Source organism: Salvelinus namaycush, chromosome 21 (assembly GCF_016432855.1).
Source record: "Salvelinus namaycush isolate Seneca chromosome 21, SaNama_1.0, whole genome shotgun sequence".
In the NCBI taxonomy this organism is placed as follows: domain Eukaryota; kingdom Metazoa; phylum Chordata; class Actinopteri; order Salmoniformes; family Salmonidae; genus Salvelinus; species Salvelinus namaycush.
This window is the reverse complement of record NC_052327.1, coordinates 45,710,407-45,725,140: the sequence shown is the minus strand read 5'-3', so window position 1 is coordinate 45,725,140 and position 14,734 is coordinate 45,710,407. Positions and strand designations below refer to the sequence as shown.

General features: G+C 43.2%; 1 protein-coding gene across 1 annotated transcript in view; it reads right to left on the bottom strand.

The window, feature by feature from the left end:
• Positions 1-14,734, bottom strand: part of LOC120065926 (ankyrin repeat and BTB/POZ domain-containing protein BTBD11-B-like) — a 137,937-nt gene continuing 123,203 nt past the window's right edge. The window contains exons 14-17 of the mRNA XM_039016967.1: positions 3,372-3,453; positions 3,077-3,145; positions 2,397-2,510; positions 1-1,751 (exon numbers count right to left, since the gene is read on the bottom strand). Coding sequence (XP_038872895.1) covers positions 1,542-1,751; positions 2,397-2,510; positions 3,077-3,145; positions 3,372-3,453 — 475 coding nt within the window. The 3' untranslated portion in view covers positions 1-1,541. The remainder of the gene's footprint in view (positions 1,752-2,396; positions 2,511-3,076; positions 3,146-3,371; positions 3,454-14,734) is intronic.

Here is a 14,734-nt window from a genome sequence, read left to right as displayed (position 1 = left end):
ATATCATTCTTTATATTAATCTTTATGGAGGAAACGGATATTAAGTCACACTTACATGTAGTTTCACAATGTCTGGAAAACACAACAGATGACGCTTCTCCGGTTTAGGATAGACCCTGATCATCTTTTGAACTAGGCCCCTATCCATAAAGTGTCTCAGAGTAGGCGTGCTGGATCAGTTTTATCCTTTTAGATCATAATGAATGTGATTATAGACATGGGAACCTGATTCTAGATCAGCACTCCCACTCAGAGACGCTTTTTGAATACAGGCCCATAGCCGTTCTCTCCTGAAATGAAGACACCAGTACACGTCTACACATTTAGAGACACATGCTGACAATATCGCTCCTCTACCGTTCCTGCTTCCTCTCTTAAAGTCTCATGCCACTCTTAAACCAAACTGAACACAAGCAAAACAGTCATTCTCATGACATGCAACTTGAAACATACAGAACGATAACACATTGAAAAGAACAGCATTTTATAAAGCCATATCCAATGAGTAGACGCATGAGAAGAAGAAACATCTGTAGGATATATACATTAACTTACAAGAGGAGCCATAGCTCTGTGTTTTATTCACAATATTTACACAGTTCTAACAGAGGATGAAGGAAGGAAATGTGTTTTCTGTTCTCCAGCTTCCCAAACGTAGCTTGAAGAATTTCCCAATGCCTCTCTCCTTTGCATGAGTCCCTTAAAACATACTACCACATGACATACAGTATATCCACATATCACTCTTACATGTAGCAGACCAGGGTTCAAATACTATTCGAAATCATGTTAAATACTTTATCTAGGCGTGATTGAGCTTGCTTGGCACAATGGAACCAATAGAATAGTCACAAAAGTGCAAACTGCACCAATCTGACACCCCGGGCAGACTAGAGCAAATGCTAAAAGTATTTTATTTCAAATAATATTGAACTCAGGTCTGCTCTTATGTTAAGTTTGGCTAGGCCCAGTTATAAATAGACTATAAAGCTATGTAGGATTGCAGAACCATGCTGAGAAAAGTACCAACAATGATTCTGTCCAGTAGACATATGGACAATGGCAGGTCTGACTGCAGTCTGGAGACTAATGTCAAGGAGCGAAGTAATGTTGACTGGGGCTTTACGAATGATCCCAGACACACACACACACACACACACACACACACACACACACACACACACACACACACACACACACACACACACACACACACACACACACACACACACACACACACACACACATTCCTCACTGCATCTCAGCGATATAGTCCCACTATTGCTGTGATGAGTCAGCTTTACTTCAGCCCTATGAAAATCTCCTTTTCACAATTTCTGGGGTTCCAGAGCTGTCCATTTGCCTAAGTGCTCGGCCCAAAGCTCAGTAGGCTGCAGGAGAATGGCAATGGCGTGTTAGCACAGCAAGCAATTTAAAAGTGTCACTGTCGAGTGTGGTTCAGTACAGCTATGTGTTGAACTGGGGTCAATGGGGACAGACAGACAGTTCCAGTCCCATTAGCAGCTCAATAAATCAACCAATCAGACAATGGAGCCCTTGGAGGAGGACAGGTGGATGGACTGGATGCGGATGCCCAGGGTCTTCTCCAGGTCCAGCAGTACGTCGGTGGCGGGACTGTCTGGAGGCGTGTCGTACAGCAATGTTTTGAAGGGCTCCAGCTCAATCAGCACCACCATGTTTTTCAGGAAGTAGCCCTCGATGTAGACAGCCAAATCTGGGACATCCAGGAACTGATGGAGCAGAAGGTTTGAGAACAGTTGAGTGTTGTCTAGCTTGAGTTGGATGCCAAACCTATACATTTTTGTTCATGCACACAAGCAAGCACACACACACACTGCAAGAGGAATCTGTGTATCAGTAGAGTTCAAAAGGTACTCACACTCAAACCATGACAAAGGAATAACTCAAGGAGGCAGAGATGCTAAAATAATATACTTAATTTAATCCATGCTCAAAAGAATACAAAAGGTTCAAGTGCAAGGTCTAGAAGAACACACACAAAGGTACAGAGACATGCATACGCATACATTGTGATATTATTGTATGGTGGTATTAAACATTTTGTATTGTAAAAGGAGCATACGTTTCGGCTTCTATGCCCTCATCAGTGCTGCACAAACTAATTAAGGAGACATCTACTTAAGAATCTGTGTATCAAACATGTTTATTTGCATGCATTCCTACAGTGCACACTGCAAACGGCACAAACACCGAGCAGAAAGGCAAGCACAGGCAAATATGTTTAAACATGATCACACACACACAAACTCACACCCACGGCCTCATACACACGTGCATGAATAGATAGTAGACATACACAAGCAGACTCCCACACCATACTGCTGTACAACACATTCTCAACTCGACCCCCTCACCTTGGTGTGGCTGTAGATCTCCACACAGGTTTCTGTGTTGATGTTCTTAGAGCAGATGATCTCACAGTGCCTCTGCAGCGCCTCCAGCTGGAAGAACTTGGCCGCTGACAGCAGCTGCACACACCAGAAAAAAAGACAATTATAGCCCGGCACCAGATCTATTTAGGCTTCCTTATCCTGCTGTATGGTAACAATGACACAGATCTCGGCCCAGTCACCAGGCTAGTAACATGACCCTGTTATGGTTAAGTAGTACATGTTGTTGGACTGTAATACTGCTCTTCACTAACTGGGACTGCCCACCTTGTATCAGGAAGTATCTAAATTGTATTGGTTATGAACACGGATGCATCTATCTACAGTACCAGTCAAAAGTTTGGACACACCTACTCATTCAAGGGTTTTTCTTTATTTTTTACTATTTTCTACATTGTAGAATAATTGTGAAGACATCAAAACTATGAAATAACACATATGGAATCATGTAGTAACCAAAAAAGTGTTAAACAAATCAGAATATATTTGATATTTAGATTCTTCAAAGTAGCCATCCGTTGCCTTGGTGACAGCTTTGCACACTCTTGGCATTCTCTCAACCAGCTGTATAGTGGTCTAAGTCTTATTACATCTTAGAAAACATGACTCGACTGACAACGTGGCAAATGGACTAACAGTCTTACCTCCATAACCTCTGTGTTTCTGATGTGCAGATGCTCCGTCCCACCACAGTAGAGGTATTGCATCACCAGCTGTAACAGTACGAATGAACTGACGTTTACACAACATTCACACAACACAACAAACCTACCAATGGATTTACACTGTCATGGGAAAGAATCTGGGTATTTTTTGTATGAACATTCCCCTTTGAGAATTTATCACACCGTTGTCTGATTCATGTATCAATTTGATTAGATTGCAAGGGAAAAACATATGTCTAAGTAAACAGAATAGTTGTTTTGTCTATGAACGCACCAGGAATATGTTGTATTTGACGTGGCTGATTTCAATACATGTGTTTTCAGCAGCTGGTCTGTTCGCCAGTAGAGACTTAAACCTTAAGCAGAGAGAAAGAAAGACAGAGAGAGAATAAAACATTTAAAAAAAAAAAAATATTTCACCTTTATTTAACCAGGTAGGCCAGTTGAGAACAAGTTCTCATTTACAACTGCGACCTGGCCAAGATAAAGCATAGCAGTGCGACAAAAACTACAACACAGAGTTACACATAAACAAACGTACAGTCAATAACACAAAATAAAATAAAAATAGAAAGAATCTATGTACAGTGTGTGCAAATATAGAAGAGTAGGGAGGTTGGGCCATAGAGCCGAAAATAATTACAACTTAGCATTAATACTGGAGTGATATATGTGCAGATGATGATGTGCAAGTAGAGATACTGGGGTGCAAAAGAGCAAGAGGCTAAGTAATAATATGGGGATGAGGTAGTCAGGTGTGCTATTTACAGATTGGCTGTGTACAGGTACAGTGATCGGTAAGCTGCTCTGACAGCTGATGCTTAAAGTTAGAGAGGGAGATAAAAGACTCCACATTCAGAGATTTTTGCAATTCGTTACAGTCATTGGCAGCAGAGAACTGGAAGGAAAGGCGGCCAAAGGAAGTGTTGGCTTTGGGGATGACCAGTGCAATATACCTGCTGGAGCATGAGGAAGGCACCAAAATTCCCTACCCTGGAAGCCTGTGTTTCAGACATAAGGAAGTGAATGGCGGCAAATGTATTACAATAAAACTCAGACAAAACTGAGATGCTAATTCTAGGTCCCAAGAAACAAAGAGATCTGCTGTTTGATCTGACAATTAATCTTGATGGTTGTACAGTTGTCTCAAATAAGGACCTCGGCATTACTCTGGACCCTGATCTCTCTTTTGACGAACATATCAAGAATATTTTATGGGCAGCTTTTCCCATCTTCGTAATGTTGCAAAAATCTGAAACGTTTTGTCCAAAAATGATGCAGAAAAGCTAATCCATGCTTTTGTCACTTCTAGATTACATTACTGCAATGCTCTACTCTCTGGTTACCTGGATAAAGCACTTAATAAACTTCAGTTAGTGCTAAACACAGCTGTTAGCTCTTGACTACAACCCCAAAATGTTATCATATTACTCCAGTGCAAGCCTCTACACTGGCTTCCTGTTAAGGCTAGGGAGGATTTCAAGGTTTTACTGCTATTGCATGGACTTGCTCCTACCTACAGTATCATTCCGATTTGGTCCTGCCGCACATACCTACACGTATGCTAAAGTCACAAGACGCAGGCCTCCTTATTGTCTTTAGAATTTCTAACCAAACAGCTGGAGGCAGGGTTTTCTCCTATCAAGCTCAATTTTTATGGAATGGTCTGCCTATCGATGTGAGAGATGAAGACTCGGTCTCGACCTTTAAGTCTTTACTGAAGACTCATCTCGACTTGATTCACTGACGTGATCTTCCTGTCCAGTTTTGCGCCCTCTCAGGCTCGTGCGGTGGAGAAGATCTTTGTGGGCTATACTTAGCCTTGTCTCAGGGTAGTAAGTTGGTGGTCTGTTGATATCCCTCTAGTGGTGTGGGGGCAAAGTGGGTGGGGTTATATCCTGCCTGGTTGGCCCTGTCCGGGGGTATCGTCGGACAGGGCCACAGTGTCCCCCGATCCCCCCCTGTCTCAGCCTCCAGTATCTATGCTGCAATAGTCTATGTATTTGTATAATGTATTTATTAAGGATCCCCATTAGCTGCTGCTAAGGCAGCAGCTACTCTTCCTGAGGTCCAAACATATTAAAGCACTTACATTACATATAAAACAAAATATAAAACAGTACATCATATAACATTATTACACCACTACATATCTACAATACAAAATGTTTAATACCACCATAAAACAATATCACAATGTATGCGTATGCATATCTCTGTACCTTTGTGTGTGTCTCTTCAAAGTGCCGGGGGGCTAGGGTCAATCTGTCCTATCTGGTGTAATTCTCTTGTCCTATCTGGTGTCCTGTGTGAACTTAAATTTGCTCCCCCTAATTCTCCCATCTCTCTCTCTCCTCCTCTGGCCTTAATGGCCATATACTGTTATAATCTCCAACCAGAACAGCCAGAAGAGGACTGGCCACCTCTCAGAGCCTGGTTCCTCTCTAGGTTTCTTTCTAGGTTCCTGCCTTTCTAGTGAGTTTTTCCTAGCCACCCTGCTTCTGCATCTGCATTGCTTGCTGTTTGGGGTTTTAGGCTGGGTTTCTGTATAGCATTTTGTGACATCAGCTGATGGTAAAAAGGGCTTGACAAATACATTTGATTGATTTGATTGATTGAGACAGGAGTTATGTAAGGGTAGTTGGGGACAGGAGTTATGTAAGGTTAGTTGGGGACTGGAGTTGTGTAAGGGTAGTTGGGAACATGAGTTATGTATGGGTATTTGGGAACAGGAGTTATGTAATGGTAGTTGGGAACAGGAGTTATGTATGGGTAGTTGGGGACAGGAGTTATGTATGGGTAGTTGGGAACAGGAGTTATGAAAGGGTAGTTGGGACAGGAGTTATGAAAGGGTAGTTGGGAACAGGAGTTATGTAATGGTAGTTGGGAACAGGAGTTATGTATGGGTAGTTGGGACAGGAGTTATGTAAGGGTAGTTGGGGACTGGAGTTGTGTAAGGGTAGTTGGGAACAGGAGTTATGTATGGGTAGTTGGGACAGGAGTTATGAAAGGGTAGTTGGGAACAGGAGTTATGTAAGGGTAGTTGGGAACAGGAGTTATGTAAGGGTAGTTGGGAACAGGAGTTATGTATGGGTAGTTGGGAACAGGAGTTATGAAAGGGTAGTTGGGAACAGGAGTTATGTAAGGGAAGTTGGGAACAGGAGTTATGTAAGGGTAGTTGGGAACTGGAGTTGTGTATGGGTAGTTGGGAACAGGAGTTATGTAAGGGTAGTTGGGAACAGGAGTTATGAAAGGGTAGATGGGAACAGGAGTTATGTATGTGTAGTTGGGGACTGGAGTTGTGTATGGGTAGTTGGGAACAGGAGTTATGTATGAGTAGTTGGGAACAGGAGTTATGAAAGGGTAGTTGGGAACAGGAGTTATGTAAGGGAAGTTGGGAACAGGAGTTATGTAAGGGTAGTTGGGAACTGGAGTTGTGTATGGGTAGTTGGGAACAGGAGTTATGTATGGGTAGTTGGGAACAGGAGTTATGTATGGGTAGTTGGGAACAGGAGTTATGAAAGGGTAGTTGGGAACAGGAGTTATGTAAGGGTAGTTGGGAACTGGAGTTGTGTATGGGTAGTTGGGAACAGGAGTTATGTAAGGGTAGTTGGGGACAGGAGTTATGTATGTGTAGTTGGGGACTGGAGTTGTGTATGGGAAGTTGGGAACAGGAGTTATGTAAGGGTAGTTGGGAACATGAGTTATGTATGGGTAGTTGGGAACAGGAGTTATGAAAGGGTAGTTGGGAACAGGAGTTATGTATGGGTAGTTGGGAACAGGAGATATGAAAGGGTAGTTGGGAAAATGAGTTATGAAAGGGTAGTTGGGAACAGGAGTTGTGTATGGGTAGTTGGGAACAGGAGTTATGTAAGGGTAGTTGGGAACAGGAGTTATGTATGGGTAGTTGGGAACAGGAGTTATGTATGGGTAGTTGGGGACTGGAGTTGTGTATGGGTAGTTGGGAACAGGAGTTATGTAAGGGTAGTTGGGAACAGGAGTTATGTATGGGTACTTGGGAACAGGAGTTATGAAAGGGTAGTTGGGAACAGGAGTTATGTATGGGTAGTTGGGAACATGAGTTATGTATGGGTAGTTGGGACCAGGAGTTATGAAAGGGTAGTTGGGAACAGGAGTTATGAAAGGGTAGTTGGGGACTGGAGTTGTGTATGGGTAGTTGGGAACAGGAGTTATGTAAGGGTAGTTGGGAACAGGAGTTATGTATGGGTAGTTGGGAACAGGAGTTATGTATGGGTAGTTGGGAACAGGAGTTATGTATGGGTAGTTGGGAACATGAGTTATGTATGGGTAGTTGGGAACAAGAGTTATGAAAGAGTATTTGGGAACAGGAGTTATGTAAGGGTAGTTGGGAACAGGAGTTATGTATGGGTAGTTGGGAACAGGAGTTATGTATGGGTAGTTGGGAACAGGAGTTATGTAAAGGTAGTTGGGAACAGGAGTTATGTATGGGTAGTTGGGAACAGGAGTTATGAAAGGGTAGTTGGGAACAGGAGTTATGAAAGGGTAGTTGGGAACAGGAGTTATGAAAGGGTAGTTGGGAGCAGGTGTTATGTATGGGTAGTTGGGAACAGGAGTTATGTATGGGTAGTTGGGAACAGGAGTTATGTATGGGTAGTTGGGAACAGGAGTTATGTATGGGTAGTTGGGAGCAGGAGTTATGAAAGGGTAGTTGGGAACAGGAGTTATGTATGGGTAGTTGGGAACAGGAGTTATGTATGGGTAGTTGGGAACAGGAGTTATGTAAGGGTAGTTAGGAACAGGAGTTATGAAAGGGTAGTTGGGAACAGGAGTTATGTATGGGTATTTGGGAACAGGAGTTATGTAAAGGTAGTTGGGAACAGGAGTTATGTATGGGTAGTTGGGAACAGGAGTTATGAAAGGGTAGTTGGGAACAGGAGTTATGAAAGGGTAGTTGGGAACAGGAGTTATGTATGGGTAGTTGGTAACAGGAGTTATGTAAGGGTAGTTGGGAACAGGAGTTATGAAAGGGTAGTTGGGAACAGGAGTTATGAAAGGGTAGTTGGGAACAGGAGTTATGAAAGGGTAGTTGGGAACAGGAGTTATATAAGGGTAGTTGGGAACAGGAGTAATGTATGGGTAGTTGGGAACAGGAGTTATGTATGGGTAGTTGGGAACAGGAGTTATGTATGGGTAGTTGGGAACAGAAGTTATGTATGGGTAGTTGGGAACAGGAGTTATGAAAGGGTAGTTGGGAACAGGAGTTATGTAAGGGTAGTTGGGAACAGGAGTTATGTAAGGGTAGTTGGGACCAGGAGTTATGTAAGGGTAGTTGGGAACAGGAGTTATGTATGGGTAGTTGGGAACATGAGTTATGTAAGGGTAGTTGGTAACAGGAGTTATGTAAGGGTAGTTGGGAACAGGAGTTATGAAAGGGTAGTTGGGAACAGGAGTTATGAAAGGGTAGTTGGGAACAGGAGTTATGTAAGGGTAGTTGGGAACAGGAGTTATGTATGGGTAGTTGGGAACAGGAGTTATGTATGGGTATTTGGGAACAGGAGTTATGTAAAGGTAGTTGGGAACTGGAGTTATGTATGGGTAGTTGGGAACAGGAGTTATGAAAGGGTAGTTGGGAACAGGAGTTATGAAAGGGTAGTTGGGAACAGGAGTTATGAAAGGGTAGTTGGGAACAGGAGTTATGTATGGGTAGTTGGGAACAGGAGTTATGTAAGGGTAGTTGGGAACAGGAGTTATGAAAGGGTAGTTGGGAACAGGAGTTATGAAAGGGTAGTTGGGAACAGGAGTTATGAAAGGGTAGTTGGGAAAAGGAGTTATATAAGGTTAGTTGGGAACAGGAGTAATGTATGGGTAGTTGGGAACAGGAGTTATGTATGGGTAGTTGGGAACAGGAGTTATGTATGGGTAGTTGGGAACAGAAGTTATGTATGGGTAGTTGGGAACAGGAGTTATGAAAGGGTAGTTGGGAACAGGAGTTATGTAAGGGTAGTTGGGACCAGGAGTTATGTAAGGGTAGTTGGGACCAGGAGTTATGTAAGGGTAGTTGGGAACAGGAGTTATGTATGGGTAGTTGGGAACATGAGTTATGTAAGGGTAGTTGGGAACAGGAGTTATGTAAGGGTAGTTGGGAACAGGAGTTATGAAAGGGTAGTTGGGAACAGGAGTTATGAAAGGGTAGTTGGGAACAGGAGTTATGTAAGGGTAGTTGGGAACAGGAGTTATGTATGGGTAGTTGGGAACAGGAGTTATGTATGGGTAGTTGGGAACAGGAGTTATGTAAGGGTAGTTGGGAACAGGAGTTATGTAAGGGTAGTTGGGAACATGAGTTATGTATGGGTAGTTGGGAACAGGAGTTATGTATGGGTAGTTGGGTACAGGAGTTATGAAAGGGTAGTTGGGAACAGGAGTTATGTATGGGTAGTTGGGAACAGGAGTTATGTAAGGGTAGTTGGGAACAGGAGTTATGAAAGGGTAGTTGGGAACAGGAGTTATGAAAGGGTAGTTGGGAACAGGAGTTATATAAGGGTAGTTGGGAACAGGAGTTATGAAAGGGTAGTTGGGAACAGGAGTTATGAAAGGGTAGTTGGGGACAGGAGTTATGTATGGGTAGTTGGGAACAGGAGTTATGTAAGGGTAGTTGGGAACAGGAGTTTTGAAAGGGTAGTTGGGAACAGGAGTTATGAAAGGGTAGTTGGGAACAGGAGTTATGAAAGGGTAGTTGGGAACAAGAGTTATATAAGGGTAGTTGGGAACAGGAGTTATGTATGGGTAGTTGGGAACAGGAGTTATGTAAGGGTAGTTGGGAACAGGAGTTATGTAAGGGTAGTTGGGAACAGGAGTTATGTATGGGTAGTTGGGAACAGGAGTTATATATGGGTAGTTGGGAACAGGAGTTATGTAAGGGTAGTTGGGAACAGGAGTTATGTAAGGGTAGTTGGGAACAGGAGTTATGAAAGGGTAGTTGGGAACAGGAGTTATGTATGGGTAGTTGGGAACAGGAGTTATGTAAGGGTAGTTGGGAACAGGAGTTATGAAAGGGTAGTTGGGAACAGGAGTTATGAAAGGGTAGTTGGGAACAGGAGTTATGAAAGGGTAGTTGGGAACAGGAGTTATATAAGGGTAGTTGGGAACAGGAGTTATGAAAGGGTAGTTGGGAACAGGAGTTATGAAAGGGTAGTTGGGGACAGGAGTTATGTATGGGTAGTTGGGAACAGGAGTTATGTAAGGGTAGTTGGGAACAGGAGTTTTGAAAGGGTAGTTGGGAACAGGAGTTATGAAAGGGTAGTTGGGAACAGGAGTTATATATGGGTAGTTGGGAACAGGAGTTATGTAAGGGTAGTTGGGAACAGGAGTTATGTAAGGGTAGTTGGGAACAGGAGTTATGAAAGGGTAGTTGGGAACAGGAGTTATGTAAGGGTAGTTGGGAAGAGGAGTTATGTATGGGTAGTTGGGAACAGGAGTTATGTATGGGTAGTTGGGAACAGGAGTTATGTAAGGGTAGTTGGGAACAGGAGTTATGTAAGGGTAGTTGGGAACAGGAGTTATGTATGGGTAGTTGGGAACATGAGTTATGTATGGGTAGTTGGGAACAAGAGTTATGAAAGGGTATTTGGGAACAGGAGTTATGTAAGGGTAGTTGGGAACAGGAGTTATGTATGGGTAGTTGGGAACAGGAGTTATGTATGGGTAGTTGGGAACAGGAGTTATGTAAAGGTAGTTGGGAACAGGAGTTATGTATGGGTAGTTGGGAACAGGAGTTATGAAAGGGTAGTTGGGAACAGGAGTTATGAAAGGGTAGTTGGGAACAGGAGTTATGAAAGGGTAGTTGGGAGCAGGTGTTATGTATGGGTAGTTGGGAACAGGAGTTATGTATGGGTAGTTGGGAACAGGAGTTATGTATGGGTAGTTGGGAACAGGAGTTATGTATGGGTAGTTGGGAGCAGGAGTTATGAAAGGGTAGTTGGGAACAGGAGTTATGTATGGGTAGTTGGGAACAGGAGTTATGTATGGGTAGTTGGGAACAGGAGTTATGTAAGGGTAGTTAGGAACAGGAGTTATGAAAGGGTAGTTGGGAACAGGAGTTATGTATGGGTATTTGGGAACAGGAGTTATGTAAAGGTAGTTGGGAACAGGAGTTATGTATGGGTAGTTGGGAACAGGAGTTATGAAAGGGTAGTTGGGAACAGGAGTTATGAAAGGGTAGTTGGGAACAGGAGTTATGTATGGGTAGTTGGGAACAGGAGTTATGTAAGGGTAGTTGGGAACAGGAGTTATGAAAGGGTAGTTGGGAACAGGAGTTATGAAAGGGTAGTTGGGAACAGGAGTTATGAAAGGGTAGTTGGGAACAGGAGTTATATAAGGGTAGTTGGGAACAGGAGTAATGTATGGGTAGTTGGGAACAGGAGTTATGTATGGGTAGTTGGGAACAGGAGTTATGTATGGGTAGTTGGGAACAGAAGTTATGTATGGGTAGTTGGGAACAGGAGTTATGAAAGGGTAGTTGGGAACAGGAGTTATGTAAGGGTAGTTGGGAACAGGAGTTATGTAAGGGTAGTTGGGACCAGGAGTTATGTAAGGGTAGTTGGGAACAGGAGTTATGTATGGGTAGTTGGGAACATGAGTTATGTAAGGGTAGTTGGTAACAGGAGTTATGTAAGGGTAGTTGGGAACAGGAGTTATGAAAGGGTAGTTGGGAACAGGAGTTATGAAAGGGTAGTTGGGAACAGGAGTTATGTAAGGGTAGTTGGGAACAGGAGTTATGTATGGGTAGTTGGGAACAGGAGTTATGTATGGGTAGTTGGGAACAGGAGTTATGTATGGGTATTTGGGAACAGGAGTTATGTAAAGGTAGTTGGGAACAGGAGTTATGTATGGGTAGTTGGGAACAGGAGTTATGAAAGGGTAGTTGGGAACAGGAGTTATGAAAGGGTAGTTGGGAACAGGAGTTATGAAAGGGTAGTTGGGAACAGGAGTTATGTATGGGTAGTTGGGAACAGGAGTTATGTAAGGGTAGTTGGGAACAGGAGTTATGAAAGGGTAGTTGGGAACAGGAGTTATGAAAGGGTAGTTGGGAACAGGAGTTATGAAAGGGTAGTTGGGAAAAGGAGTTATATAAGGGTAGTTGGGAACAGGAGTAATGTATGGGTAGTTGGGAACAGGAGTTATGTATGGGTAGTTGGGAACAGGAGTTATGTATGGGTAGTTGGGAACAAAAGTTATGTATGGGTAGTTGGGAACAGGAGTTATGAAAGGGTAGTTGGGAACAGGAGTTATGTAAGGGTAGTTGGGAACAGGAGTTATGTAAGGGTAGTTGGGACCAGGAGTTATGTAAGGGTAGTTGGGAACAGGAGTTATGTATGGGTAGTTGGGAACATGAGTTATGTAAGGGTAGTTGGGAACAGGAGTTATGTAAGGGTAGTTGGGAACAGGAGTTATGAAAGGGTAGTTGGGAACAGGAGTTATGAAAGGGTAGTTGGGAACAGGAGTTATGTAAGGGTAGTTGGGAACAGTAGTTATATAAGGGTAGTTGGGAACAGGAGTTATGAAAGGGTAGTTGGGAACAGGAGTTATGAAAGGGTAGTTGGGGACAGGAGTTATGTATGGGTAGTTGGGAACAGGAGTTATGTAAGGGTAGTTGGGAACAGGAGTTTTGAAAGGGTAGTTGGGAACAGGAGTTATGAAAGGGTAGTTGGGAACAGGAATTATGAAAGGGTAGTTGGGAACAAGAGTTATATAAGGGTAGTTGGGAACAGGAGTTATGTATGGGTAGTTGGGAACAGGAGTTATGTAAGGGTAGTTGGGAACAGGAGTTATGTAAGGGTAGTTGGGAACAGGAGTTATGTATGGGTAGTTGGGAACAGGAGTTATATATGGGTAGTTGGGAACAGGAGTTATGTAAGGGTAGTTGGGAACAGGAGTTATGTAAGGGTAGTTGGGAACAGGAGTTATGAAAGGGTAGTTGGGAACAGGAGTTATGTATGGGTAGTTGGGAACAGGAGTTATGTAAGGGTAGTTGGGAACAGGAGTTATGAAAGGGTAGTTGGGAACAGGAGTTATGAAAGGGTAGTTGGGAACAGGAGTTATGAAAGGGTAGTTGGGAACAGGAGTTATATAAGGGTAGTTGGGAACAGGAGTTATGAAAGGGTAGTTGGGAACAGGAGTTATGAAAGGGTAGTTGGGGACAGGAGTTATGTATGGGTAGTTGGGAACAGGAGTTATGTAAGGGTAGTTGGGAACAGGAGTTTTGAAAGGGTAGTTGGGAACAGGAGTTATGAAAGGGTAGTTGGGAACAGGAGTTATATATGGGTAGTTGGGAACAGGAGTTATGTAAGGGTAGTTGGGAACAGGAGTTATGTAAGGGTAGTTGGGAACAGGAGTTATGAAAGGGTAGTTGGGAACAGGAGTTATGTAAGGGTAGTTGGGAAGAGGAGTTATGTATGGGTAGTTGGGAACAGGAGTTATGTATGGGTAGTTGGGAACAGGAGTTATGTAAGGGTAGTTGGGAACAGGAGTTATGTAAGGGTAGTTGGGAACATGAGTTATGTATGGGTAGTTGGGCACATGAGTTATGTATGGGTAGTTGGGAACAGGAGTTATGTATGGGTAGTCGGGAACATGAGTTATGTAAGGGTAGTTGGGAACAGGAGTTATGTAAGGGTAGTTGGGAACATGAGTTATGTATGGGTAGTCGGGAACATGAGTTATGTATGGATAGTTGGGAACTGGAGTTATGTATGGGTAGTTGGGAACATGAGTTATGTATCGGTAGTTGGGAACATGAGTTATGTATGGGTAGTTGAGAACATGAGTTATGTATGGGTAGTTGGGAACAGGAGTTATGTATGGGTAGTTGGGAACAGGAGTTATGTATGGGTAGTTGGGAACAGGAGTTATGTATGGGTAGTTGGGAACAGGAGTTATGTATGGGTAGTTGGGAACATGAGTTATGTATGGGTAGTTGGGAACATGAGTTATGTATGGGTAGTTGGGATCAGGAGTTATGTATGGGTAGTTGGGAACAGGAGTTATGTAAGGGTAGTTGGGAACAGGAGTTATGAAAGGGTAGTTGGGAGCAGGAGTTATGTATGGGTATTTGGGAACAGGAGTTATGTAAAGGTAGTTGGGAACAGGAGTTATGTATGGGTAGTTGGGAACAGGAGTTATGAAAGGGTAGTTGGGAACAGGAGTTATGAAAGGGTAGTTCGGAACAGGAGTTATGTATGGGTAGTTGGGAACAGGAGTTATGTAAGGGTAGTTGGGAACAGGAGTTATGAAAGGGTAGTTGGGAACAGGAGTTATGAAAGGGTAGTTGGGAACAGGAGTTATGAAAGGGTAGTTGGGAACAGGAGTAATGTATGGGTAGTTGGGAACAGGAGTTATGTATGGGTAGTTGGGAACAGGAGTTATGTATGGGTAGTTGGGAACAGAAGTTATGTATGGGTAGTTGGGAACAGGAGTTATGAAAGGGTAGTTGGGAACAGGAGTTATGTAAGGGTAGTTGGGAACAGGAGTTATGAAAGGGTAGTTGGGAACAGGAGTTATGTAAGGGTAGTTGGGACCAGGAGTTATGTAAGGGTAGTTGGGAACATGAGTTATGTATGGGTAGTTGGGAACAGGAGTTATGTAAGGGTAGTTGGGAAC